General features: G+C 46.8%; 1 protein-coding gene across 3 annotated transcripts in view; it reads left to right on the forward strand.

Moving 5' to 3' along the window:
- Positions 1 to 13,897: 13,897 nt before the first annotated feature.
- CHSY1 (chondroitin sulfate synthase 1) overlaps positions 13,898 to 26,050 on the forward strand; it is a 118,799-nt gene continuing 106,646 nt past the window's right edge. The window contains exon 1 of one of the 3 annotated variants that reach the window (XM_061595045.1): positions 13,898 to 14,001. In XM_061595045.1, coding sequence (XP_061451029.1) covers positions 13,913 to 14,001 — 89 coding nt within the window. In that variant the 5' untranslated portion in view covers positions 13,898 to 13,912. Of the gene's footprint in view, positions 14,002 to 14,396; positions 14,956 to 15,061; positions 15,927 to 26,050 lie in introns of those variants that run through there. The other 2 variants (XM_061595044.1, XM_061595043.1) reach the window with 2 other exon arrangements.

A 26,050-nucleotide genomic window follows, 5' to 3' on the forward strand; every position in this document is an offset into this window, starting at 1 on the left:
GCATAGAACATGGAAAGGGAGATGCCTGCTTGCAAATGCATGAAGTTGCACAGTGAACTCATGCTGGGTAGACATTGGCCCTCCAATGCTATACATCAGGTATGGGGGACCTTTTGCCCTTCAGATGTTGCTGAATTACAACTCCCGTCATCCCTGGCCATCACCCATGCTTGCTAGGGCTGGGGGGAATTGTAGTTCAGCAGCATGCGGAGAGCCAAAGGTTCCCTGCACCTGCTACACATGTCTTCTTCCCAGGTGTATGGGTTTGTAGCCCTTAAGGTCATGGCCATGCTGTTGAGCTGTGGTCTTCCTAATAACATGTGGTTTAAATGATTAAATTTAGGCCTTGGATTCCTGGAACTCTTTAAATCAGGGATAGGGAGCCTGTAGCCCTCCCTGTGTTATTGGTTGCCTCCAGTTCCCATCATGTCTGACCATTGGCTATGCTGGTTGGGGCTGATGGAATTTGGAGTCTGACAACAACTAGCTAGAAGGCCAGTGGATCCCCCATCCCTGCTTTAAACTCAGCATTGGCAACTCTTGATTTTTGAAGGCGCAGGACAGCCTCCATTCCTCTTGGTATCCATAGATCACAGCTTAGGGCAGTCTGGCTACAAACAAGCAATGCTGAACCTGGACTCCTAGGGCTCAGGAAGATGGCTGTGTGACCTTTAAGCAATTGCTTGCCCCTCCTTAGGGAAGCATGTTTTCCTGTCTTCAAATTAATACGGTGCTGGTGAGTTTGTTGCACTGTTAAATTGTCAGTTTTTCTTCATTTTTACTGATTGTAAGGCAGGACTGGGGAAACTGCGGCTCTCCAGCTAGCACGGCCAATAGTCACGGATGATGGGAGCTAGAGTCCAGCAACATCTGGAGGGTTCTCCATCTCTATTGGAAAGGAAACCTAGTGTTCAAAAGGGCTTTGGGACTTAGTGCACATATAACTACTCTATGCGATACACAAAAATGATAGAAAACTGGAATATGGGGGGGGGGGAATGAAACCAGAAAAGAGCTGCAGCAATCCAGCTCTGGGTAAAGCTAGTCTAAAAACAATCAATCGTAGGTTCCTTGCTGATCTGTAGATCAGAAGATTTCAGGTGCTGGCTTGTCTGCCCCTCAGATTCCAACACAGGAGTCTTGGGAATATCAAGAGCTGTGGAAAGATCAGGCAAGACAGCATAAGAGTTTCAGCTGAGCTTTTGCTTGTCCTTGGGGCCATGGTCTGGCTTGTGTTGCTTAAGATGCAGTTGAAAATTCAAGCATTGGTTGTGTGGCTGGCCAATGAGCAGCATGGCGTCAGGAGCTGCCCTTCAAGGCTCTGTTAAACGTTCTGAATTGAGCAAAGGCCTTAATACTCCTCAGTGTTTGAAACATGGGCCAAGTTGGGAACAGCTGGAGGGGTATTTCCTCTCAGACTTTGCAAATGGAAATTATTCTTGGATTTGGTGTGAAAATGGAAAGTCTTAGCTGTGCCCAGAGAGGACTCTATAAGCTGCATGATGAGTAAGAGAAAGTGGGATGAGGTCTACGCCAGGTTAAGTAAAGCATAAAGTTCTTGTTCCTTGCAGCCAAGTTGCAGGCTTGCTGTGGCTATCATTCCCTTTATGGGGAAGGGCCAGAGCTTAGCAGCAGAGCATCTGCTCTGTATGCAGAAGGTCCCTGGTTTCAGTCTCTGGCATCTCCAGGTAGGGCTAGGAATGTTCTCTGCAACCCTGGAGAGTTGCTTCCAGTCAGTGCAGACAATACTGAGCTAGTTGGATTAATGGTCTGACTTGGGATAAAGCAGACTCCTATGTTCCTCCATAGGTATTTTAGTAGATAAAAAAACAATAATCCTGGAGGAGGCAACCCAAAGCAGCCCAATGAAGACTCAGCAGAGTCAGGGGGAATGAAATGTTGACTTGGGGGTAGGGGACAAAAAAAAGGGATGGAATGGAGTATCATGTAAGAGGGCACTGATGACTGGCTGGCCAGCCAGCCAGAATCCTGAGCAGAAGCACTTCATAATGCAACATTTTGTTGCAAGTCCTACTTGTTGTTCTGTATTTGGATTCTGGGATTCCTGATGCTTAATGCAACAAAGTGTGCATGCACTGTGGGATGGGCTAGCTGGCTGATATAGAGTAGCAGCTCCATCTTGATATCAGAAGTCACCGATTTGGAATGCAAATTTTGTCTCAAAAGAGAAACATTTGCAGTGTTCTTTCTTGGGGGGGGTGTTGTTGCATTTTGCCCTCTGGAGGGCAGCATTGGTCTGGATTTTGAAAGAGACACTGTGTCACCACAGTTGCTAACCCTAGTAGACCGTGTTTTGTTTGGCCTGACGAGTTGAAGCCAGGATGCTTTTAAACATCTGGCCCACAAAAGGCCAAACAGAGAGGCTTTGGGTGTCTGCGTTGTCCAGGAAAAAACGCGAGAGTAGCTGGAAATAATTGTAACAGAGGCAAATGCTCCCGCTTGTCTGGTTCAGTTTTTCCACTGTGACTCGGTTACCTTGAATACGCAAAAGGGTGTGCTTTTTTTCCACAGTCTGCGTGGTTTTAAAGGGCTAGTTGGTGCACCACACTTCTAAAGAACCAGTTTCAGGCATCGCTCGACTTCAAGTAGCTTCATTTCAAATCTCTCTTGGTTTAAAATAGTAATAATAATTGGATGGGGTAAAGTGTTTAGACCACCACCTTCTTCAATACACATGTTTAGGGTTAAGCTTGCCAAACCAATACATACTTGTTGGCAGTCATCTGGTGGGGATGTGCATTGATATGTGGGATTTTATTTTATTTTATTTTAGTACATTAATATCTCACCTTTCCACCAAGGAGCTCAAAGTGGCATACAAACATGGTTCTCCCTCTCTTGATTTTATCCTTACAACAACCCCATGTGGTAGGTTAAGCTGAGAGACAGTCGCTGGCTCAAGGTCACCCAGTGAACTTCCTGGCCGAGCAGGGTTTTGAACTCTGGTCTCCCAGGTCGCAGTCCAACACTCTAACCACTACACCACACTGGCTCTCATTTATCCACTGGAGTTGAACTAGATAGCTGACAAGACTTTCTTCAGCTCCATGATTCTATGTGTGTCAACTGAAATTAGGGCTCTCTTAACCTTACGTTGGAGATTTTTTAAAACAACTACCCGCCTTTTAATGCGTGACTGATTGCATTTAAGTAAAATCGCACTTTACCAAAATCCTCCTGCTGAGATACCGAAGGAAGTGTAAGGTAACTTACAAACAGTGCAGTCCTAATACATTTCTTTGAAAGTACTCTCCACTGAGTTCAATCAACCTTCCCAGGTAGGGATCAGCAATTATGCCAATTTGTTTCTCCCTGTTCTCATTTATCCAGTCTTTAGTTCGCCACATTTCCACATCAGTTTGCAATCATTTTCTTTAAAATACTTGTGAAAATTCGTCAGCATTTTAGTACAAATTTCTTCTAATGTATACATTTTTGCCCAATGTACATATTTTTGCAAAGTAATTTTTCCTAATGTAATGCATTTTTGTATGTTATTTTTAATCATATATGCGTTTATATGCATACTTTGCCCTTGTTGTTGTGTGCCTCCGAGTTAACTATGACTTATGGCGACCCTATGAATCAGCAACCTCTAAGAACATCTGTCATGAACCACCCTGTTCAGATCTTGTAAGTTCAGGTCTGTAGCTTCCTTTACGGAATCAATCCATCTCTGGTTTGGCCTTCTTTTTCTACTCCCTTCTGTTTTTCCCAGCATTATTATCTTTTCTAGTGAATCAGGTCTTCTGATGATGTGTCCAAAGTATGATAACCTCAGTTTCATCATTTTAGCTTCTAGTGATAGTTCTGGTTTAATTTGTTCCAACACCCAATTATTTGTCTTTTTTGCAGTCCATGGTATGTGCAAATCTCTCCTCCAACACCACATTTCAAATGAGTTGATTTTTCTCTTACCCGCTTTTTTCACTTTGCCCTAGCATGTACATTTTTGTGCACAGTATTTGGCTGGAGAACTGCTTTGTGAAATTTGGAGAAGTGCAAATTTCGAAGGATGGCTGTGTTTTCATTTGCATTGTTTTGGAAAGTGTGAATTTAGTAGCTTTGCATTGAAACGCGAACTGAATTGAATTTCTTCCCCATCACTTTGCCCAGATGTGTGTGTGTGTGAGAGAGAGAGATGATGGCAAAAAAGTCATTCTCTGCACCATTGCTTCTTATGAGCTGCCTCATCTTGAGCCAGACCACTGGTCCATCTAATCCGGACTGGTAGCAGCTCTTTGAGCCTTCTGCATTGTGGTCTTGCCTATCTGCTGTGATCCAGGATCCTATTTAATGGAGATAGCAAGGACTGAACTGAGGACCTTTGGCACGCAAAGAATATGCTCAGCTATGGTCCCTTACATGTTTCCTGACAGGTAACATAAGCAGGTGAGGGCCACCTCCATGCTTAACAAGGCCCTCACTATAATGCCGTCCATGAGCTCCTTCCTGCTCTTGCATCCCCCTAACCTAAGTGGTTTTGTAACAATGAGCTACCATTTTATAATTTCCATTGTGCCCCCAAGCACCCCCAGTAGGGGGCCACTGTTTCAAATCCCCTCAGTGTCCCCAGAGTGGCGCTTTGGTGCATTGTGGGAAATTTAAAATGACATAGACATTGGGCCGAACCAGACCATGAAAGCCTAGGCAGCCTGCCAAGGATGTGATGTGCCCCTCAACTGGTAAAGCCCTCTGTTTGCCCAGACATTTCATCAAGTGTGCAGCTTTTTAGACTATAATTTGGGCTTGACCGGTAGTGTAGTGGCAAATTCAGAAGTCCAGGGTCCCTCCATGATAGTCGTGCCATGCCCCAACTCAGCCACGCTCCCCTTTCTACTTTCCCTCATCTCCCTTGCTGACCCTGTTGTCTTGCAAGTTCATGCTTCACTACAACAGACTTCCCTAGGAGCCAATCAGCATGAAATGGGAGGCTGTGTGTTAGCTACTGAGAAGAGTCTTTTCAGTGACTGACTCACTCTGATTGGCTCCGATCAGCATGAAAGACCTCTCCAAACTGAGTGAATGGGCGGAAAAATGGCAAATGCAATTCAATATAAACAAGTGTAAAATTATTCATATTGGAGCAAAAAATCTGAATTTCACATATACGCTCATGGGGTCTGAACTGGCAGTGACCGACCAGGAGAGAGACCTCGGGGTTGTAGTGGACAGCACAATGAAAATGTCGACCCAGTATGCGGCAGCTGTGAAAAAGGCAAATTCCATGCTAGGGATAATTAGGAAAGGTATTGAAAATAAAACAGCCGATATCATAATGCCATTGTATAAATCTATGGTGCGGCCGCATTTGGAATACTGTGTACAGTTCTGGTCGCCTCATCTCAAAAAGGATATTATAGTGTTGGAAAAGGTTCAGAAGAGGGCAACCAGAATGATCAAGGAGATGGAGCGACTCCCTTACGAGGAAAGGTTGCAGCATTTGGGGCTTTTTAGTTTAAAGACGGGTCAGAGGAGACATGATAGAAGTGTATAAAATTATGCATGGCATTGAGAAAGTGGATAGAGAAAAGTTCTTCTCCCTCTCTCATAATACTAGAACTCGTGGACATTCAAAGAAGCTGAATGTTGGAAGATTGAGGACAGACAAAAGGAAGTACTTTTTTACTCGGCGCATAGTCAAACTATGGAATTTGCTCCCACAAGATGCAGTAATGGCCACCAGCTTGAATGGCTTTAAAAGAAGATTAGACAAATTCATGGAGGACAGGGCTATCAATGACTACTAGCCATGATGGCTGTGCTGTGCCACCCTAGTCAGAGGCAGCATGCTTCTGAAAACCAGTTGCCAGAAGCCTCAGGAGGGGAGAGTGTTCTTGCACTCGGGTCCTGCTTGCGGGCTTCCCCCAGGCACCTGGTTGGCCACTGTGAGAACAGGATGCTGGACTAGATGGGCCACTGGCCTGATCCAGCAGGCTCCTCTTATGTTCTTAAAGGACAACTCCTCGGTGGCTAACATGCTTCCTTTTCATGCTGATTGGCTCTTACATAGGGACCTGACTGGGACCCTGCACCCCCCCCCCCAAAATGGGTCTGCAATCCCTCATGACCCTAGACGACTACATCCCTGGGTTTGACACTGACCATATTTGGGCTGCTCTGTTCTTTTTATCCTATGGATTTGGAAACCCACACTATTTCTCTCCTGGTCCTAAGCTGTTTGGAGCATTGTAGGTCCATAACCAGAGCATGTCATTGCGTTCATTTTCATCTTTGAAAAATTAGATGATGGAGAATAATGGCGGAATGCAGCTGGTGGACTGCTGGTTTTTTTGGATGCTGCTTAAAGGCTTTGGGGGGTGAAATAACATATACTGTGGGCAAAAACCCCAAAGTCATCAGTAGCCTTCAGCACGGTAACAGCTCTATCAATCATAGTTTTATGCCGCTTCTAATTTCATTGCGTTTTAAAAACAATGGTTCCCCACAACGCACTCCAGCTGGAAGCAGAAAAGTCAGGGGCCCAGTTATGTATTAATGTGCCTAGGAAATGTGGGGCAAATGTACGGCAGGCCCCGTCTTTTCTCTGCCCTCTCTTCATGCCCTTGGCAGCTTCCGTTGTCTAGTCAAATAAGGTGTTCTGCCATCTTTCCCCCCCTTTTTTTTTTTCTATGGGAAGCAGCCAATGGATTGCACAGCAGTGCCTTGCCACATCCTTCGTTACTTCGAAAACCACACTGGCTCTTGGCTTTTCCTGTCAGAAAATTCTTGTGATTTTAGGGCATGTCATCTTTCCCTGGAATCAGGAGAGGGTTTGGTTTTTTTTGGTTCAAAATATTGAGTGAGCCCCTGGTTTGAATTATGCTGCCTTTTTTGAATGTGCACAGATGCACTCGCCACATCCCTCTCGCTGCTTGTGAAGGAAGAGGGAAACATGCTCGGAGTTCATCTATGCCAACCATGACACTGAACATAGTTTTTATTTATTTATTATTAAATTTATATCCCGCCCTTCGTCCCAGAAGGAGCCCAGATGCAGTGGTAGCATCACGGCCACCAGCCTGGATCTCTTGGGATTTGCCATTCACTTGTCCAGCTTCTATTAGCCTGTGTCAGCCCACCCCATATCATGACAATGAATGCTTCGTGAATACTCCCACAAAAATTATGCCACTTTTTTTTTTTACCAATGGCAGCAAAGCAGAGGCTCCCAAATTGTGGTCTGTGGACCAGCAGTGGTCCGCAAGCTACGTTCAGGTGGTCCGCAGCATGTCCACATAAAATATTCACCTTGATTTTTCATTGTATTTTTATCATTAATTTTGTTTTTTTAATTGTATTACAGTTTGAATTCTGTGACATGCAGATAGTCATAGAAAAAAGAAACAATTAAAATACAATGAAAAATCTTACCGCATGTAGTGCAGCTCATTACAGCTGCTGCAACAGGCAGAGAAATCATGAAGCGGTCCACCACGACCACCAGCAATTTTCAAGTGGTCCGTGGGGGTAAAAGTTTGGGAGATGGTGATCTAAGGCCCAAAACCTGGGATCAGAATTTGTCCATAGGTCCCAAACTGCAGCAAGAAATCTGCTTCTCCATCAACCAGCATTCACTTTCGTAAGACTTTGCCATATGATTCTAGGGTATGTCTTGTGCCACAAAGCCTCACAGAAAAGTTGCTTTTTAGCTGTGTCCTTTCTAAAGAGATGTTTTGCAATTTTGACCCCGTGAAGATTTTTCAAGGAGCACGTGAGATATCTCTTTATAACAGCACTTTGGCTTCATACACACCATATCTTTAAAGCACATTCAAAGCACATTTTCCCCACAAAGAATCCTGGAAACTGTAAATTACCCCCAGCTACAATTCCCAGCACCTTTAACAAACTACAGTTCCTAGGATTCTTGGGGTTTGTGTGCTATGAATGTGCTTAAAAGGTATGGTGTGTATGCACCCTCTGTTGGCCTTCAGCAGAAGGAAAGTTTTGTGATCTGTTAAAAAGAAAAGAAAAAGTCTTATTAATATAATAAAATCATAAGTTTGGTATTTGTATAGCTCTCAGTGCTTATAGTGCTTCACATACAGTATCTCAGTCCTTACAACATCTCTGTAATGTAGGCCATTATCTCCATATTGCAGATTTGGAGTGGAGGCTGAGAAATAATAACTTGCCTAAGGCAAGCTAGTGAGTTGGCTAGGTGAGGGTTGCATTCTCAGCTCAAGATATGACTAAAGCAACACGGCCTGAATTTCCAGTATTAAACTGAAATCCGCCACCGGCTAATTCCCTATGGATGAACAAAGGGTTGTGAAGCTCTGGCTCGGTATATCTATAGCCAAAGTCATACCTAGCCCATCTGTCAACCCATTCATCTGTGCACCCTGAGGGGCACATTTATTCAGTTTCATAGTGGCAGTGCCAATCAAGGATACGTTTGGGACTGCACCTTCCTGAGCTCACATAAGAGCTGCATGTTTCTCCCCTGCAGGACAAACAGCAGCTTTGAGGGGGTTGCTGTTTATATGGGGGAAAGGGGGCAGGAGGAAAGGGTTAAACAACATCAGAGCCCTGATCAGAGCTCCTCTTCCCCCCCCCTCACTCCTGGTAATTGCTTTCATCTAAAACAATTAAAAAGTGGGAAATTCTGTTCACAGAACTCCTGGGGTTGCACCTAGGTCAGCCAAAACCACTGCTCTACACCCGCTCTCTGGCTTGGGACTTCTCCTCAAATGCAAATCATATATACAAAATATTTTTTTATTAAATGTATATCCTGCTCTCCCTCCCAGAGGAGCCTAGGGTGGCAAACACCTGTGATAAAAAAATAGAAACAAAATGAAAACATATTTAAAATGTTTAAAAACTGTTAAACACATCTAAAAACCATGAAACACAACAGGTAACCAAATCATGTGTCTGGATAGGCCATTGAAAAGAGAAATGCTTTCAGCAGGTGTCTAAAAGAATACAGTGATGGTGCCTGCCTAATATCAATAGGCAGGGAGTTCCAGAGTACGGGTGCTGCTACCCTCAAGGCATGGGTCCTTACCAATGCAGAAGTGACATTGCATGGCGCTGGTAGAAGTGCAGGTTCTGCAGATCGAAGGTATCGAGTCAGCACATATACGGTAAAGCGATCCCTCGGGTAAGCTGGTCCAAGCCATTAAGGGCCTTCTCAGTTCTCAAAGTGCCAGTTCTTACGGAGCCAAAACTGTACCACGCATGCAGAAACTAGAGGTAGCAGTAGGCTCAGGGGAACTTGAGGTTTGCAAAAGTACAAATTATCTTTTGGAGGGAACCCTAAGGGGGATCCGCCCTCCCCCTCAAAAGCCCCCCACAACCCAATGAGGTCTGAACACACTTATTGCGCAACTGGCTGTTTATGGGAAGCGGCAGAACAAGCAAATGGAGAGAGGGCAGGAGAATGGAATAGAATGCCTGGAAGTCTGAACAGAAGCGCTCCACATGCTGCAAAATTTTGTTGCAGGTCTCACTAGCCTTTCCCATTTTTTAATAGCAAGGAATTAATAGACTCTTTGACCATGTCACAGGGGAAAAACAATCAAACATACAAACTGGAAACCACCGTCGGAGACAGATAGCTTGGCTTGAAAGTAGAAGTTGAGTCACATTATATAACAAAGTTGGGTTTTAGTTGAACTTTGTATCACATCCCATGTGGTCTCCAAAGGCCAGACTTCTCTAGACAGTAACTTGGAAAGGGAGCTGGAATGGTAATAGGGTGGGGATAGGGGAAAGTTGTGGATCCGTTCAAAGAACAGGACAGGCTACTGTTTTGAACCAATGGTTTTCTTTAGGCTGGGTTGCTCTGTGTGCGTGCGTGTGCCAAACAAATGAAAGATGAACATAAATGTAAAAGCAGGGCAGCCGGGTGCCCTCCCTTACAGAGGATAGTCCTCTATTCGAAGGACTACTACTCGACTTGAAGGCACATAACAAGAAGTTGGTGAACATCAGTACCTCTTGTGGAAGCAGAGGATGGTGGGTGAGATGGTCCTGATCCAGCAAGGCTCTTCTTAAGTTCTTAGTGAACTCCACAAACATTCTTTTTCAGCTTATAGGGAGCCTGTTAACCAACAGGAAGCCCACAATATAATAGCTCTTTCCGCATCTCTTATCTCAAATAAGCTTCAAACTGGCTGTGTACTAGGAATGGAAAGATCTGTCAATTTCAGTTCTCTCAGTTTCTCATTTTTTCCAATCTTGAATTCAGTTCTCCACATTTCTGCAGCAATTTGCGGTTTTTTGGGGGGAAACCCCATGAAAATCTTTCAGCATTTTAATCTGAATTTCTCCCACTAAACACATATTTGTATGCTGTTCTAACTAGTGTAGACATTTCTGCAAGCAATTTCTTGTCATATAAAGAATTTTCACTAACATATTCATTGTATGCCCCTAATAATGCATTTTAAAAAAACATTTTCTGGTTGGAGATCTCCACTGCAAAATTCGAATAAGTGTGAATTTTGAAGGCTAGCTGAATTTCAGTTCTCATATAGTTTCAGAAAATGCAAATTTAATAAATTCTGCTTTAAATGTGAACTGAATCAAATTTCTCCCCCATCCATACTGGGTACACACCGTACATGTTAAGGAGATTGTCCCCCCCAAGAATTCTGGGAACTTTAATTTGTTAAGGGTGCTGGGAATTGTTGGTCTGTGAAAGATAAACTACACAATCCAGGATTCTTTGGGGGAAATAATCTACTTTAAATGCATGGTGTGTATGCAGCTGGCCATTGGTTGGAGGAAAATTTCATGAGGGGAAGGAAGCATTATCAGGGGCTTGGATTGCCCTACTCCATAGGCTGTATTTGAGCACAGGCCATTGGTTGCTGACCAGGAGTGTAAGAACATGATCATTTTTCAATACTGTAAACTTAAGAATACTTAAGTGATAAAACACTAAAACAGACTGGACTTGTTCGCTGGCTGCATTTCAATGCCTTGGGTTCAGGCTGGGCTCACACACAAGTCGATTAAAGAATGGGAAAATAAAATTGGCCACCTCACAGCATCCGTGAAAGCTGCTGCCTTATGACTGTACATTTTGTTCTGGAGTTCCAATCTTCAAACGGAAAATATATGAGGATTTCGACAGTAGAAAAGGGGCTGTGAGTATCATTTGCAATATTTATATGAACATACAAAGTGTTTTTCCCCCCTGAATCATCCCAGAAAGGCCTTACTCTGATTAGCACTAGCTCTGCAAGGTCTCAGTGAAGTTCCCAGTTTTGCTACCTCAGATCCTTTAACTGGAGAGTGGTGATACTGGAATCTGTTACACGCAGTGCCTAGGCTTTACCATAGGACTGGTGCCTCCCTACAGCTTTCCTCTTTGCAATAGTTACAAATGGGATCCAGCCTTTCCTTCACTGCATGCACTTTTTAACTCAGGGGTGGGGAATTGCTTTCAGCCTTATGGGAAATCTTCTGCGGGGGTGTCACATGCCAGTGGTGGGTGGAGCCTGAGGCAAATGTTGGTGGAGCATCTGACGTTTAAGGCCTCATCTGTGCTATACATTTAACGCAGAGCAATATCACTTAAAGCAGAATTATATCACACTAACAGAAGTGGGAACTGTTGTTTGTTAAGGGTGCTTAGACTTGTTAGGGGACCCCTATTCCCCTCACACAGCTACAATTTCCAGAGTGGTTTGACAACCAATCCCTCTTCCCAGGGAACTCCCTGTGAGAATTGGGGGTCTCCTAACAACCCTTAGCAAACTACGGTTCCCAAGATTTCTAGGAGGAAGCCATGACTGTTTGAAGTGGTATCATGGCATTTTAAAAGTACAGTGTAGGTGTGGCCTACAGTTTGGGGAAGAGCCATAGCTCAGTGGTAGAGCATCTGCTTTTCATACAGAAGGTCCCAGGTTCAATCCCTGGCATTTCTAGATAGGCCTGGGAGAGGCCTCAGTCTGAAGTCCTGGAGAGCTGCTGCCGGTCAGTGTAGACACTACTGTTAGATGGACCAGTGGCTCTGACTCTGTATAACAAGGCAGCTTCCTATGTGCTTTGGTGCAGTAGGCTGGTTTCTACCCACGTGTCCCACACCTCTTTCTACCCTCAATCAAGGAAAACAAGACGCATTATCAGAGTTGAAGGGCACCTTCCAGCCAGAGGATGCAAAGCACGGCTAGTGAGGGGTGTGGGCTGGAGAGAGTCCCGAGGGCCGGATAGAAAGGCTTCAGGGGCTGCGTTTGTATGTATTATGCCCTCAGGTATTGGAACCAGGGTACAAAATAGGAAGCAGTTCTGAGAAGAGCTGCTCATTTGGGGGCTGAACTGAGGCCCATTAGCCTACAATGCACAGGGCCAATTGTCTCTCGTTGGGTGGACCAGTACAGGCAGGGCCAGCCCTGTCATGAGGCAGAGGGAGGCAGCTGTCCTGGATGGCAGATGCGAGAAGCAGGGAGCGGACAGAGCTGTGTGCGTGCCTTGTGGCCTGCCCAGCACCCGCAAAGAGGTGTGGTGAGGGAGGCTGCCCCATTGCCAGGGTCAAAATAAGATTCCCCTGCCAGTCTGGTTGGCTTTTTGTACACAGACTGGGGGAGCGGGTGCCATCTCATCCTTCGTCTCCAGGAGCAAAATGTCTTGGGTCAGCCCTGAGTATAGGGGGAAGGTTTGGCTTTATTAGAGAGAAACCCAGTGACCGTTGGCTGAGCACATGATGTACAAATGCAGTTTGATCAAAAGTCTCTTTGGTAAAGAGCTTTTTTTTTAAAAAAGCAAACCTTTCTCTCCTTCCAAATAATAGTTAAAAAGTGGAATACAGGAAGCTGCTTCTATGTGGTCGCATTTATTATTTATTCTATTTATATCCCACCCCTTCTTCCCAGTAGGAACACAGGACGGCAAACAAAAGCACTAACTCTAAAGCATCGTAAAAACACTTTAAAATATATTACAACAAAAATCTTTAAAAACATCTTTTTTAAAAAGAAAGAAAAAAGACATCTGCGCAATGTATTTAGAGCATTATGCCACTTTAAGCAGTCATGGCTTCCCCCAAAGAATCCTGGGAATTGTATTTATTATTTGATTTATATCTCTCCCTTCCTCCCAGCAGGAGCCCAGAGCGGCAGTAGAATTGTAGTTGGTTATGGGTGCAGACAGGTGTTAGGAGACCCCTATTTTCTACCTAGCGCCACAATTCTGAGTTCCCTGGGAAGAGGGATTGTTTAAACCATTCTGGCCATTGTAGCTCTGTGAGGGTAGTAGGGGGTTGCCCAACAACTCTCTGCACCCTTAACAAACTACAATTTCCAAGATTCTTTCGAAGAAGCCATGATTGTTTAAAGTGGTATGATGCTGCTTTAAATATTTTGTGCAGATGTGGCAATGTCCATCTATCCTGGTTCTGCCTCCAGACTGTCAAAGGCTGTCCAAGGTGGATCTCAGGCAGGACGAGACCTTGTCATTGCCTGCTACCTAACCAAGGACCTTCTGCATGCAAAACATGTGCTCTGTCAACTGAACTATAAACTCTTCCCAGACTCCATTCTCCCCTGCAACATACTTAACTGCAGTGAGTTGAATGATTTCACACATGTCCAGATTATGCCTCAAGGACATCAAGCATACCTGAAGCCCAATCCTATGTATATTTTTCAGATGTGGGAGGAATCTCAGTGAGTTCAATTGGATTTACAATCTGTAAGCGGATCACAAATTTACCTATAAGTACACACCACTGCAGTCAAATGTACTCAGAATTAGTTGGTTCCTGGCATATGAAAAAAGAGCACACAGGCCCATGGGTGATGAGAAGTCACTGGCAATTAGTCATATTAGGAGGTGGAGAGGGTAAGGAGCCTTCATGCCTCGAGGCAGTCTATCTTGGTTTCTACAGCAGGGGTGTGCGTTTAACGTCTCCAGGGGCGTCTGCAGGGCGGCTATGCTGGACTGGCCATGGCTTGTAAACGCCCTGCTCACTTGCAGTGAGGAAGAATCGTCCCCAAGAACGACCAGGCAGGGAATATTGAAGTAAATATTTTTGTAGCCTACCGGTGGGCTAGCCCAGCCTTATCCAACCTGGTGCTCTCTCCAGCTGGGGCTGACGGGAGTTGTAAGCCAAAACCGCTGGACAGGACACCAGGTTGGCGAAGGCTGGTCCCGTCGAATTTTTCTTGTTGGGCCGGGGATTTGTGCATGCCCCTTGCCAGGCTGGGAAGACAGCCTTGCCCCAGCAAGGCAATTCCTCATTCACTCGCAATGTCGGTTCTTCCTCTCCCTTTACCTTTCCCCCCGTTTTCTCTCTCTCTTGTCTTCCCTCTCCGGGGCCCCCTGGCAGCAGCTTTCCCTCTTCCCTCCGCCCCTCAAGCGCCCGTCTTTTCTCCCTCGGAGCCCTCCGTGGAGAAGAGGGAGAGAGATCAAGCTCGGGGAAGGCCAAGAATTGCGGCCGGGAGGGACGCGCGACGACGGCGGCGGCGCCTTGGAGCTGCTTGCGCGCACGGCGGTCGGTGGCGAGTTGGCCGGCTGGCTGGGGGGCTGGCAGGCGGGGAGGCTGTGGGCAGGGGCGGGCTCGCTCGCTCGTCTCCTGCCGCCCCGCCCCGCCCCTCCTCCCCTCCCCGGCGCGCCATGGCGAACTGAGCTGTGTGGGGATGCGCGGGCAGTATCCCCGGGCCGGGCAGCAGCCAGAGCGGCAGCAAGGCCGAGCGGAGCCAGCGGGCGCCCGGCGAGGAAGTGGCGGCCCCGGGCTGCGTCCAGGCGGCGAGCCACGGCAGCGCTAGCGGCCGCAAAGGAGGGGGAGGAGGAAGCAGAAGAAGCCGCGGCGGCGGCGGCGTCCGAACAAAGCGCGCTTCCCCGGCACAGCCGCCGCTGGAGGAGGCGGAGCAGGAGGGTCCCCCATGGCCGCCGCGCTCTCGGAGAGGCTGAGCTTTCCTTCCCCGCCGGGGCAGCCCAGCCTGGCCGGCTAGAAGGGGCCTGGGGGAGGAGAAGGCAAGCCAACGGGGGCGCGGGGCGCTCCGGAGCCGGAGGAGCGAGGGGGCGGGGGTGTCCCAGCTGGAGTTGCGGGAAGGAAAGGGGAGGAGAGAGAGAGAGATTTTTTGGAGGGGGTGGGGGGTCGACCTAAGCACAGAAGGAGGGGGCAAGGAAGCGCCTTTCCCCCCTTCTTTCCGGGAGCCTTCCAAGCAAGGGGGAAGGGCACTTTGTGAGGAAGCGAGCGCCAGGCTTAGGAAGAGCAGTGAGGTTGCCGTTGGGGAGGGGGAGCGGTCAGTGAGGGTGGCACCCCGCAGAGTTGGTGGGGTTTGGAAGTGGGGGTGCCGGAGGTGGAAAGGGAGGGTTGGAAGCTCAGATCGGAGGATTGCTAGAGGACTGGAATAGCTTGGAGGCCAGGAAGAGGAAGGGAGGTCCCAACAAGCCAGGGGGTACAGGAAACCCCCTTTTTGATTTCAGAGCTCAGACCTCCCCACCCGCCACTTTTGGGGTGCTGCCTGTTCTTGGGGGAGCCAGAGTGTGCAGGGTGGTTGTGCCCAAAAGGACAGGAGGAAGGGGTGTGCGTGCGCGTGTGTGTGACCCACTGTGGAGATTTGACATTGAAAGGGGGCTGCAGTCTGTTTTGGGGGGCCCTGAGTGTGCTGAGGCAGGGGTTGGGGAATGGCTGGCAGAAGCCGCCGCTCCTGGCTCAGTGTGTTGCTAGGTCTGGTCCTGGGCTTCGTCCTGGCCTCCTGGCTCATCCTCCCTCGAGCCTCAGAGCTGAAGAGAGCGGGACACCAGCGGAAGGCCCGCCTGGAAGGGTGCCGGGTGAAGGCGAGCGGGGGGCTGCTCCACCAAGACTCCCGAGGGGCCTTGCTCTGGCGTCAGGACCCCACGGAGCACCAAGGCAAGATCCTGCCGGCCAAGAACTTTCTCTTCGTGGGGGTCATGACGGCTCAGAAATACCTGCAGAACCGAGCGGTGGCAGCCTACAGGTGAGGGCCTCCGTTTGGGACTCCCCCCACCCTTGCCTTCTCAATGGCAGACCTGACTTACCTTCTGCTCCTTGGTATGAAGGCTTATGGTAACCATTTGGGGGAAGGGCGAAAGCTTACTGGTAGAACATCTGCTTTGCATGCAGAATGTCCCAGGTTCAATCTCCAGGTAGGAGTGGGAGAGACCCCTGTCTGAAACCATGGAGAGGCACAGCTGATCAGCGTAAACAACTGAGCTGGATGGGCCAATGGAGTGACCCAGAATGTGGCAACTTCCTCTGTTCCCCTTTCAGCCTTTTAATCAGAATAATGAGGACTAGAGTCTTGCTCGGTTTTCAGAGGAAGAACTGTGGTAGAGCATCTGCCTTGCAGGCAGAAGGTCCCTGGTTCAATCCGTGACATCCCCAGTTAGGACTGGGAGAGCCTCCTGTCCTAAACCTCAGAGAGCTGCTACCAGTCAGTGTACGCAGTACTGAGCTAGAAAGGCCAATGCTGTCAGACTCTGAGTGCAAGGCAGTTTCTCATTTAGATCAGTCCTTTATTCAGAACAGTGAGGACTAGAACTTAATATTTGTTTTTAGAGGAAGAGCTATGGTTCGGTGGTAGAGTGTGCAGAAGCCCCCTGATTCAATCCCTGGCATCTCCAGGTAGGAGTGGGATAGACCCCAGTCTGAAACCCTGGAGAGCCATTGCCAGCCAGTGTAGACAGTACTGAGCTTGATGAACCAATGGTGTGACTTGGTATAAGGCAGCTCCCTATGTTCCTATCCCCTGCCTTGTAGTTCATCTCTAGCTGGCGCCTCTCTTCCCCACTCCACAATGCATGTGGCAGGGGATGTCCCACTGCCGCCCCTCGCCTTCCTTCCCCTCCTCCTGCCCAGCTGCGTGGTGCATCTCTGATGGGTCTCTTTCCATCGTGCATAGGGGGAGGAGAGATCCCTTTTACCTGTCCTCAGTTTTCTGACAACAGTACGGGGCTTTCCTGTGCCTGTTCTTTCCTCTTTGGAGGCATCACAGACACTCCTCTTTTGTCATGAGAACAAACTCTGGTATAGGGAATGCGGCCTCAAGTTCTGCCCGCTAGCTTTCCAATGAATGGTAATTCTGTATGCCTTAAATGCATGACACACCCTCTCTTGGTTTTGGTGGTGATGGTTTGGAGAGCTGTTAGTGGAGGGGAGGGTGAGGGACAGACCAGCTTCCTTCCTTTGTAGGTGCTGCTAGCTTTGCATCTCTTAAGAAGATAAAGGCTTGCCTTAGAGAGGAAGCGAATCTTGTCTTATCCCCACCCCCACTTCCCCTCCACTCCCTTTAAGCATCTCAAACCTGCTTCATAATTCCGGTGGTGGTGGTGGCGGCGTCTTACTCAAATACCTGCTGTTCCCGGCACTGACAGATGGGGACTTTAATGACCAGGGAGGCCTTGCCTGTTTTGTGATGGGCAGCCACTCTTCATAAGCCAGTGTGGCGAAGTGGTTAGAGTGTTGGACTGGGACCTGGGAGACCAGGGTTCAAATCCCCACTCAGCCATGAAGCTCAGTGGGTGACCTTGGGCCAGTCACTCTCTCTCAGCCTAACCACCCTCACATGGTTGTTGTGAGGATAAACTGGAGAGGGGGAGAAACACGTACACCACTTTGAGCTCCATGGAGGAAAGGCGGGATATAAATGCAATGATAAATAAATAACCACTTTCTGTGCCAGCTGTGCTGATGTGGCTAACATCACCAAAGGGGGCTTCTCATCTCTTTCTCATTTCTCAAGCTTCCTGCTGGGTGACCTGAAGAAGACTCCTGCTGAACAGGAAGGGAGTTTCTCCAGCAGAGAAGCGGAGTGAAATATTTGCCCTGTATTTGTTTTAAAAAAATACAATAAAACAGCTCCTTTTGGCCCAAAAATTGAAACCTAAAACAGCTCCTTTTGGCCCAAAAATTGAAACCTAGTCTCAGTTTCTCTCTCTCTCTCTCTCTCTCTCTCTCTCTCTCTCTCTCTCTCTCTCTCTCTCTCTCTCTCACACACACACACACACACACACACACACACACACACACACACACACACACACACACACACACACACACACACACACGAGAGAGAGAGAGAGAGAGAGAGTCATAATTTCAGATGTCGAACATCCAGAGTCTTTAGGCCAAGCACTTTACAGCGCACATGAATTCACATTTTGCCATTCTTTGAGCACAGGTAGCTCCTTTATAGTAAGACAGACCATTGAGCGGTATAGTTCAATATTGTCCCCACTGTCTGGCAGCCTCTCTCCAGCATTTCAGACACTGGGGTAACTTCCAGCCCTGTGTGGAGATGCCAGGGACTGAGCCAGGGACTTTCTGCATGAAAACCAGATGCTCTGCTGGTGAGCTATGGCACTTCTCTCTTTGCTGCTTCAGTCTCTTTCACACAGCAGACACCAAGATAATGACTCAGTTGAATGGCTTAGGTGGGACGTGATAAAATTGGGTGTGCCCAGAATAACTTGCCGCTGGTGGTGGTGGTAGAATTCTTAGCTTAATGGCTCCTTTGCAAAAAGTGGTTGGTAAGGAGCTCCCAGGAGTGTGACCCCTGTTCCAGGTTGGGTATCTCCCCCTCTTTATAACAAGGGTGGTCAATTTGGCCCTCCAGATGTTGTTAGACTCCAACTCATATCAGCCCCACCCATCATGGGCTGTGCTCGGGGACAATTTGGGGAAGGGCCATAGCCCGGTGGTAGAGCATCTGCCTTGCATGCAGAAGGTCCTGAATTCAATCCCTGGCATCTCCAGGTAGGGCTGGGAGAGACTTCCTGCCTGAAATCCTGGAGAGCTGCTGCCAGTCAGTGTAGACAATACTGAGCTAGATGGACCAATGCGTCTAATTCAGTATAAGGCAACTCCTGATGTTCCTTTGATGATGGGAGTTGAAGACCAGCAACATCTGTAAGGCAACAGGCTCCCCATCCCTGCTCTATAAAATGTAAACGTTTGCACAACTTTTTGTTTGTTGGAAATCCAGATTTCTGGGTGTGTAGCTGTTTGTTTTACATTTGCCAAAGGCCTATCAAATTTGATCAGGAGTGTGTGTGTGTGTGAGAGAGAGAGATGGAGAGTTCAAGTCCTTTCCCCAAGTCCTAAAGCAAAGAAGCTAGCCTGACTTCACTCCTATAACAATGTTCTGTAAGTCACATAATAAATTTCTGCCTTTATGATGGGCAGGGCTTATACAGCGTGTCCTCATGAAATGCAGGTGATCCACTGGTGATGGGCAGGTCTCACTGTCCCTGAATTGATGCTTGTGAATTGGGGAGGGGCCATAGGTCAGTGGAAGAGCATCTGCCTTGTATGCAGAAGGTCCCAAGTTCAATCCTCAACATCTCCAAGTAGGGCTGAGAGAGGCTCCTGCCTGAAACTGTAGAGAGCTTCTGCCAGTCAATGTAGACAATACTGAGCGTCATGGATCAGTGCTCTGACTCAGTATAAGGCAGCTTCCTGTGTTCCTTAAACTGCTTTTGGCTTGCAGATGCAGTGTTCTATGGGAAGGGCTGTAGCTCAGTGGTTAGAGCATCTGCTTGGCATGGAGGAGATCCCAGTTTCAATCTTTAGCGTCTCCTTGTCTGAATAATAATAATAATAATAATTTAATTTTTAGGCTGCCTAAAACCCTGGAGAGACGCTGCCAGTCAGTGTAGAATGTACTGAGCTAGAGGAAATGCTGGTCTGACTCTGTATAAGGCAGCTTCATTTATTTTATTGTTAGATTTATATCCTATCTTTCCTCCAACGAGCTCAAGGTGGCATACAAACATGGTCCTCCTCCTGATTTTATCCTCATGACAACCCTATGAGGTAGGTTAGGCTGAGAGACAGTGACTGGCCCAAGGTCGCCCAGTGAGCTTCATGGCTGAGTGGGAATTTGAACCCTGGTCTCCTAGATCCCAGTCCAACACTCTAACTGCTATACCACACTGGCTTTCAGTGGCTTCCGATTATTCTATACTTCTCTGTGTGCTCATGGAGGAAGAAAAAGGAGGCATTCAGGAATACCATGGTGAGGAGAACAGTTAAAGCTCTCTCCTGCCCCATGCCACCCACAGCCATTAAGAACCAAGCCTGATCTGGCCTGCAAACATTCCATCTTGAGTTCTATTTCTTGGTTGGGCTGAGAGTATGATGAGATGTTAGGAGAAATTGGCAAAATATTGCAGGTTGGTTGTTATAGATAGATGAATCTTTAGGTGGGCTTGTTTTTGAAACTGGGTGGCTGACCCTTTGCACTTAACTAGATTTGAAATAAGGATCCTTACAAAATCAGAGCAGCATCATATTATACAGCAAAACTAGTGCCCGCAATCCATCTGACAGCCATGATTTAAGAGGCTTGTTTTGTTCGTGGCTGTTCTTATTCCTCCAAATCACTTAGGTGGCATCGATTAAGCACCCTTGTTCTCAATGAAACGCTAAGCAGCTAATGTTCATGTAACTTTTAACTTTGCAGTTAGCCATGAAACTGGCACATGAAACTGGGCACTTCTCTAAAAGTAATTCAGGAGGATGCACCTTATATCTGTACTACAATATATCATTATATCATTTACTACAAACAGCTTTAGTTTGAGATTTGAGCTCTGCTTTTCTTTTAAAATAATAAAGTGGGCCGCATTAAAACAAAACAAACATGACTTTAATGTAACAACTCAATAAAATTACTCTTTCATTAAAACAGGAGTAGGCAGTGTGGTGCCCTCCAGAAGTTATTGGACTACAACTGCCATCATCCCTGCCTTTGGCTGTGCTGGCCAGGACTGATGGGAGGTAGAGTCCAGCAACATCAGGGGCACACCCATATTGGTTACCCCTGCATTAAAACAATAACAATAAACCAAGAAGTAATGACTTCAGAAGTTCAGCTAAAAGCAGCAACATGCTGATTAAAACCTAACTCGAATAAAAAGGTCCTTACCATCCATTGAAAGGTAGGCAAAGATTGAGCAGAATCTTCTGTAGGAAGTTATATAGTCACATAAGGTGTATGCTTCCTTCTCCCTCTCCCTCCCTCACCTCTGATTCCCAGGAAGGTAATGTGATGAAAGGTTGCATGACAGTACCCTCAAACAGTAGTTTTCAAACTTCTTACCTCCAGGGTAGGTGTGGAGAACCTTTGGCCCTCCAGATGTTGCTGGACTACAACTCCCATCATCCGTAGCCATTAGCCATGCTTACTAGGGTTGAGAGGAGTTGTAGTCCAGCAACATCTGGAGGGCCAAAGGTTCCCCACCCTTGCTCCAGGGGACCCTTTCCACATTAATTATATATGATCATTTACTGGATTTGAACAGCCCCTAAACTGGAGCCTTTTGTCGACTTACAAAGACATTTGGAATCACAAACACAAAGTTTAAAATACATAATTACATCTTGAAAACAGTGAGCAGCCAAATCCCTCTGCTACATGAGATTACACATAAAAGAAAATTCCCCAAACCAAAATAATGAAAGTCGTAACCCCAGTAAACAACAACTTTAAAACCATCGGCTAAGAAGTTTTCACTCTAAAACCCTATAAACAGTTCTTCTGTTAAAACCAATCCAACTATTAAAATGACCGAAATTATGATTATTCACCTTATCTGTTGAGTAACCCCTGCATATCTGACACTGAACTCTTGCATGTTGCAGAGGAAATTGGGTCTACAAGGTGCTGGCTGGGTCTGATGGGAGTTGTAGTCCAAATAGCTAGAGGGCACTAGGCTGGCAAAGGCTGACGTAATATATAGTTGGTGTGGTTTGGAAGCCGATGGAGCACTTTTTTAAAATACTGGCAGTGATTGTCTTTACCTGTTTAGTATCTGTCATTCCACAGCCTCATTTTGTTGCAGACAAGATCTCCAGGTGAAGATTTTTTTTTATGCATTTACTGTATCATCATGAAACCCATGGCCGTGGTTCTCCTCCCCTCCCCATATTTCTTTACAGGGTTACTCTTTATTTATTTATTTATTTATTTTATTAGATTTTTATACCGCCCGACTAGCATTAGCTCTCTGGGCGGTGTACAACAAAATATAAAAATACAAAAACATCTCAAAATCTCATAATAAAATACAGCATAAACATATGTAAAAACAAGAAATCAGAAACAGTTACAACAAAATTTAAAACTAAAACAAGTTACATATTAAAATGCCATAGCAAAGAGGAAGGTTTTAACCTGGCGCCGAAAGGACAACAATGTCGGCACCATACGCACCTCTTCGGGGAGACTGTTCCACAATTCGGGGGCCACCACTGGGTAAGCCCTAGATCTTGTCACCACCCTCCGAGCCTCCCTATGAGACGGAACTCGGAGGAGGGCCTTCGATGTAGAGCGTAGTGTACGGGCAGGTTCATATTGGGAGAGGTGTTCCGACAAGTATTGTGGTCCCGCGCCGTATAGGGCTTTATATGTTAGAACCAACACTTTGAATCTAGCCTGGAAGCATATTGGCAGCCAGTGCAAGCGAGCCAGAACAGGTGTTATGTGTTCCGACCGCCTGGTTCCCGTTATTAATCTGGCCGCCACATTTTGGACAAGCTGTAGCTTCCGAACTGTCTTCAAAGGCAGCCCTACGTAGAGCGCATTGCAGTAATCCAGTCGCGAGGTTACGAGAGCATGTACGACTGATGTTAGGTCCTCCCTGCTCAGATAGGGATGTAGCTGGGCCACCAGCCGAAGCTGGTAGAAAGCATTCTGTGCCACCGATGCCACTTGGGCCTCAAGTGACAGGGAAGGATCTAAAAAGACTCCCAGACTACGAACCCGGTCCTTTAGGGGGAGTGTAACCCCATCCAGGACAGGTGTATATCCACCATCCGATCAGGGAAGCCGTTCACCAGCAGCATCTCAGTCTTGTCTGGATTGAGCTTCAGTTTGTTAGCTCTCATCCAGTCCATTATCGCAGCCAGGCAACAGTTCAGCACATTGACAGCCTCACCTGAAGAGGATGAAAAGGAGAAATAGAGCTGCGTGTCATCAGCGTACTGGTGGCAACGCACTCCATAGCTCCTGATGACCGCACTCAACGGCTTCATATAGATGTTGAAAAGCATGGGAGACAGAACCGAACCCTGCGGGACTCCACATTGCAGAGCCCACGGTGTCGAGCAATGTTCCCCAAGCACAACCCTCTGGAGACGACCCGCTAAGTAGGAGCGGAACCACTGCCAAACAGTACCCCCAACTCCCAGCTCCCCAAGCCTCTCCAGAAGGATACCATGGTCGATGGTATCAAAAGCCGCTGAGAGATCAAGGAGGATCAACAGAGTTACACTCCCTCCGTCCCTCTCCCGACATAGGTCATCATACAGGGCGACCAAGGCTGTCTCAGTGCCGAAACCGGGCCGAAACCCTGATTGAAACGGATCTAGATAATCAGTTTCATCCAATAGCGCCTGGAGCTGGCCAGCAACCACTCGTTCCAAGATCTTGCCCAGGAATGGAACATTTGCTACTGGTCTGTAGCTGTTGAAATTTTCCGGGTCCAAGGAAGGTTTTTTCAGGAGTGGTCTTACTGTCGCCTCCTTCAGACAGCCAGGGACCACTCCCTCTCGTAAAGAGGCATTTATCACTTCCCTGGCCCAACCAGATGTTCCATCCCTGCTAGCTTTTATTAGCCAAGAGGGGCAAGGATCTAGTACCAGTGTGGTTGCACGTACCTGTCCAAGCACCTTGTCCACGTCCTCGAGCTGAACCAACTGAAACTCATCCAATAAAACATGACAAGACTGCGCTCCAGACGCCTCATTCGAATCATCTGCTATAAATTGGGAGTCTAAGTCCCGGCGGATGCATAAGATCTTATTCTGGAAGTGTCCAGCGAACTCATTGCAGCGGACCATCGATGACCCTACCATGTCCTGAGGGCTAGTATAGAGTAACCCTCGGACAACTCTAAACAGCTCCACTGGGCGGGAAAGAGATGACCTAATAGTGGCAGCGAAATACTGTTTTTTCGCCACCCTCACCGCTTCTAAATACTGCTTAGTGGAAACACTTACCAGCGCATGGTTGCATCCATCGGGAGTTACTCTTCCTGCTTCTAAGGAGTTCAGGGTGATGCACATGCTCCCCCCTTCCCTCTTTATCATCACAACAACCCTGTGAGGTAGATTAGACTGAGAGCTCATGTCTGGCTCAGCATGGCTGAGTAGGGATTTGAACCTAGGTCTCCTTGCTCAATGCTCTCAACCATTACATCTGTGCTGATTCTCGTGATCCGAGGTGCCCATTTGGGAAGGTGTCCCACTATCACATGCAATGTGCTGGAATTCTACAGTAGCCTTTTGAGGGTTCCCCAGCAGATTAGCTGGTGTGGCACAGGTCCCCTGAAGGCAGATGCTTTGAAAACCTCTCCCTTAGGTGAGCCTGCCTGTAATGTTCTCTCCATCATGACTTGCAGTTAATCTTTCATGGGGCAGGGAAGCAAGCAAGGGAATTAATTGGCTTTTGTAAAGGGAAGTAATTAAACAGGAGTAGCTGGGAGAAGCTAATCTTGCCATTTTATCAGATGAGTATCTGTCTGGGGTGGAGTGCTCTTATAAGGCAGGGCTCTCTTCACAATGAAAGCAGGTTTAAGGAACAAGTTTTGTTTTTTGTTTTTTAAAAACCCAAATTTTTTTTTAAAAAAAATCCTTAACTTTGGACTCTGGAAGATTGCACTTCTCAAACAGCTTCTACCTTGAATTTCTGGTTAGGGTTTAAAGCTCCTTGTGATACCTCAGAAGGAAAATAGGCCCAAAGTTAATATTTGTTTATCACTTCCTGGCTTTTGTGGTGATGGGTAAGAAGCTGGCTTGGTTTGACTCTTGTCTAATTTGGGGGATGTTTCCTGGATGCAGCTTCCAAAGAATGGATGAAATATGCAGTGTTCTTTTTTCCCCCTTCCATTTTTGTTCTTTAACTAGTTGCTCAATGTCAGCTGTAGTTGTGTCAGTCCAGGCTTAAAATTAATTGGCAAGGGTAGAGAAAGGGGGAAGGAGCAAAGAAGAATCTCTCTCTCTCTGCCCCCCCCCAAAAAAAAATTGGGAGAAGAACGGCTGTTTTCCCAAATGGACTCTGTCATTTTTAAAAAGAGGAAACTTATTTCCCACAAAAGAGGACATGGATTTGCATATGCTAACTTATAGATGCACTTTTTGAAATAATAACTATATATCTTGCCCTAGTGGAGAAGGCTATGGCCAGGTGACCTATGTAACTGCTCAATTTGCTGTCCATTTGCTGCTAAGTATTGATGGGCAACTCCTTCAAGGCCCCTCCTGCCCTGCCTTCTTGATGCTGCCAAATGTCTAAATCTGACCCCTGCACTCTTCTTAGTTGGCCTGCCTGCTTTTACTAAAATGGTGTCCCAGGTGAAGCACATGCATACATGAGTATTCATATTAGCTGACAGACTGGTTTGTCTCTGCTTGCAGAAGGTGAATCTGCGTAGATTCCCCATCTTAAATTTGCCTTCTCAGTTTTTAATGGGTATACTAGATTTTTTACATATATGTCCGGTCAGGAAAAGGGTTTAATATCTAGAGCCACATCCACACCAGATATTTATTCCACTTTAAACAGCCATGGCTTTCCCCAAAGGATCCTGGGAATTGTAGTTTGTAAAGGGTGCTGAGAGGAGACGGTTATTCCCCTCACAGAGCCCCAGTTCTGAGAATTCTCTGGGAAGGGGGCTGACTGTTAAACCATTCTGGCCATTGGAGCTCCTAATAATACTCAGCACCCTTCACAGACTACATGCCCTAGGATTCTTTGGGGGAAGCCATGACTGTTTAAAGTGGAATAAGGCCATATTCATACAATGTATTTATTCCACTTTAAACAGGCATGGCTTCCCCCAAAGAATCCTGGGAACGGTAGTTTGTGTAAGGTGCTGAGAGTTATCAGGAGACCCCTATTCCCCTCATAGAGCTACAATCTCTGGAGTTCTCTGGGAAGAGGGACTATTAAACCACTCTGGGAATTGTACCTGTGTGAGGGGAATAGAAGCCTCCTAACAACTCTCAGCATCCTTCTCAAGTACACTTCCCAGGATTCTTTGGGGGAAGCCATCACAGTTTAAAGTGGAATAATAGTGGAATAAATTTATGGTGTGAATG

The sequence above is a fragment of the Rhineura floridana genome, chromosome 14 (assembly GCF_030035675.1).
Source record: "Rhineura floridana isolate rRhiFlo1 chromosome 14, rRhiFlo1.hap2, whole genome shotgun sequence".
Classification (NCBI taxonomy): Eukaryota; Metazoa; Chordata; class Lepidosauria; order Squamata; family Rhineuridae; genus Rhineura; species Rhineura floridana.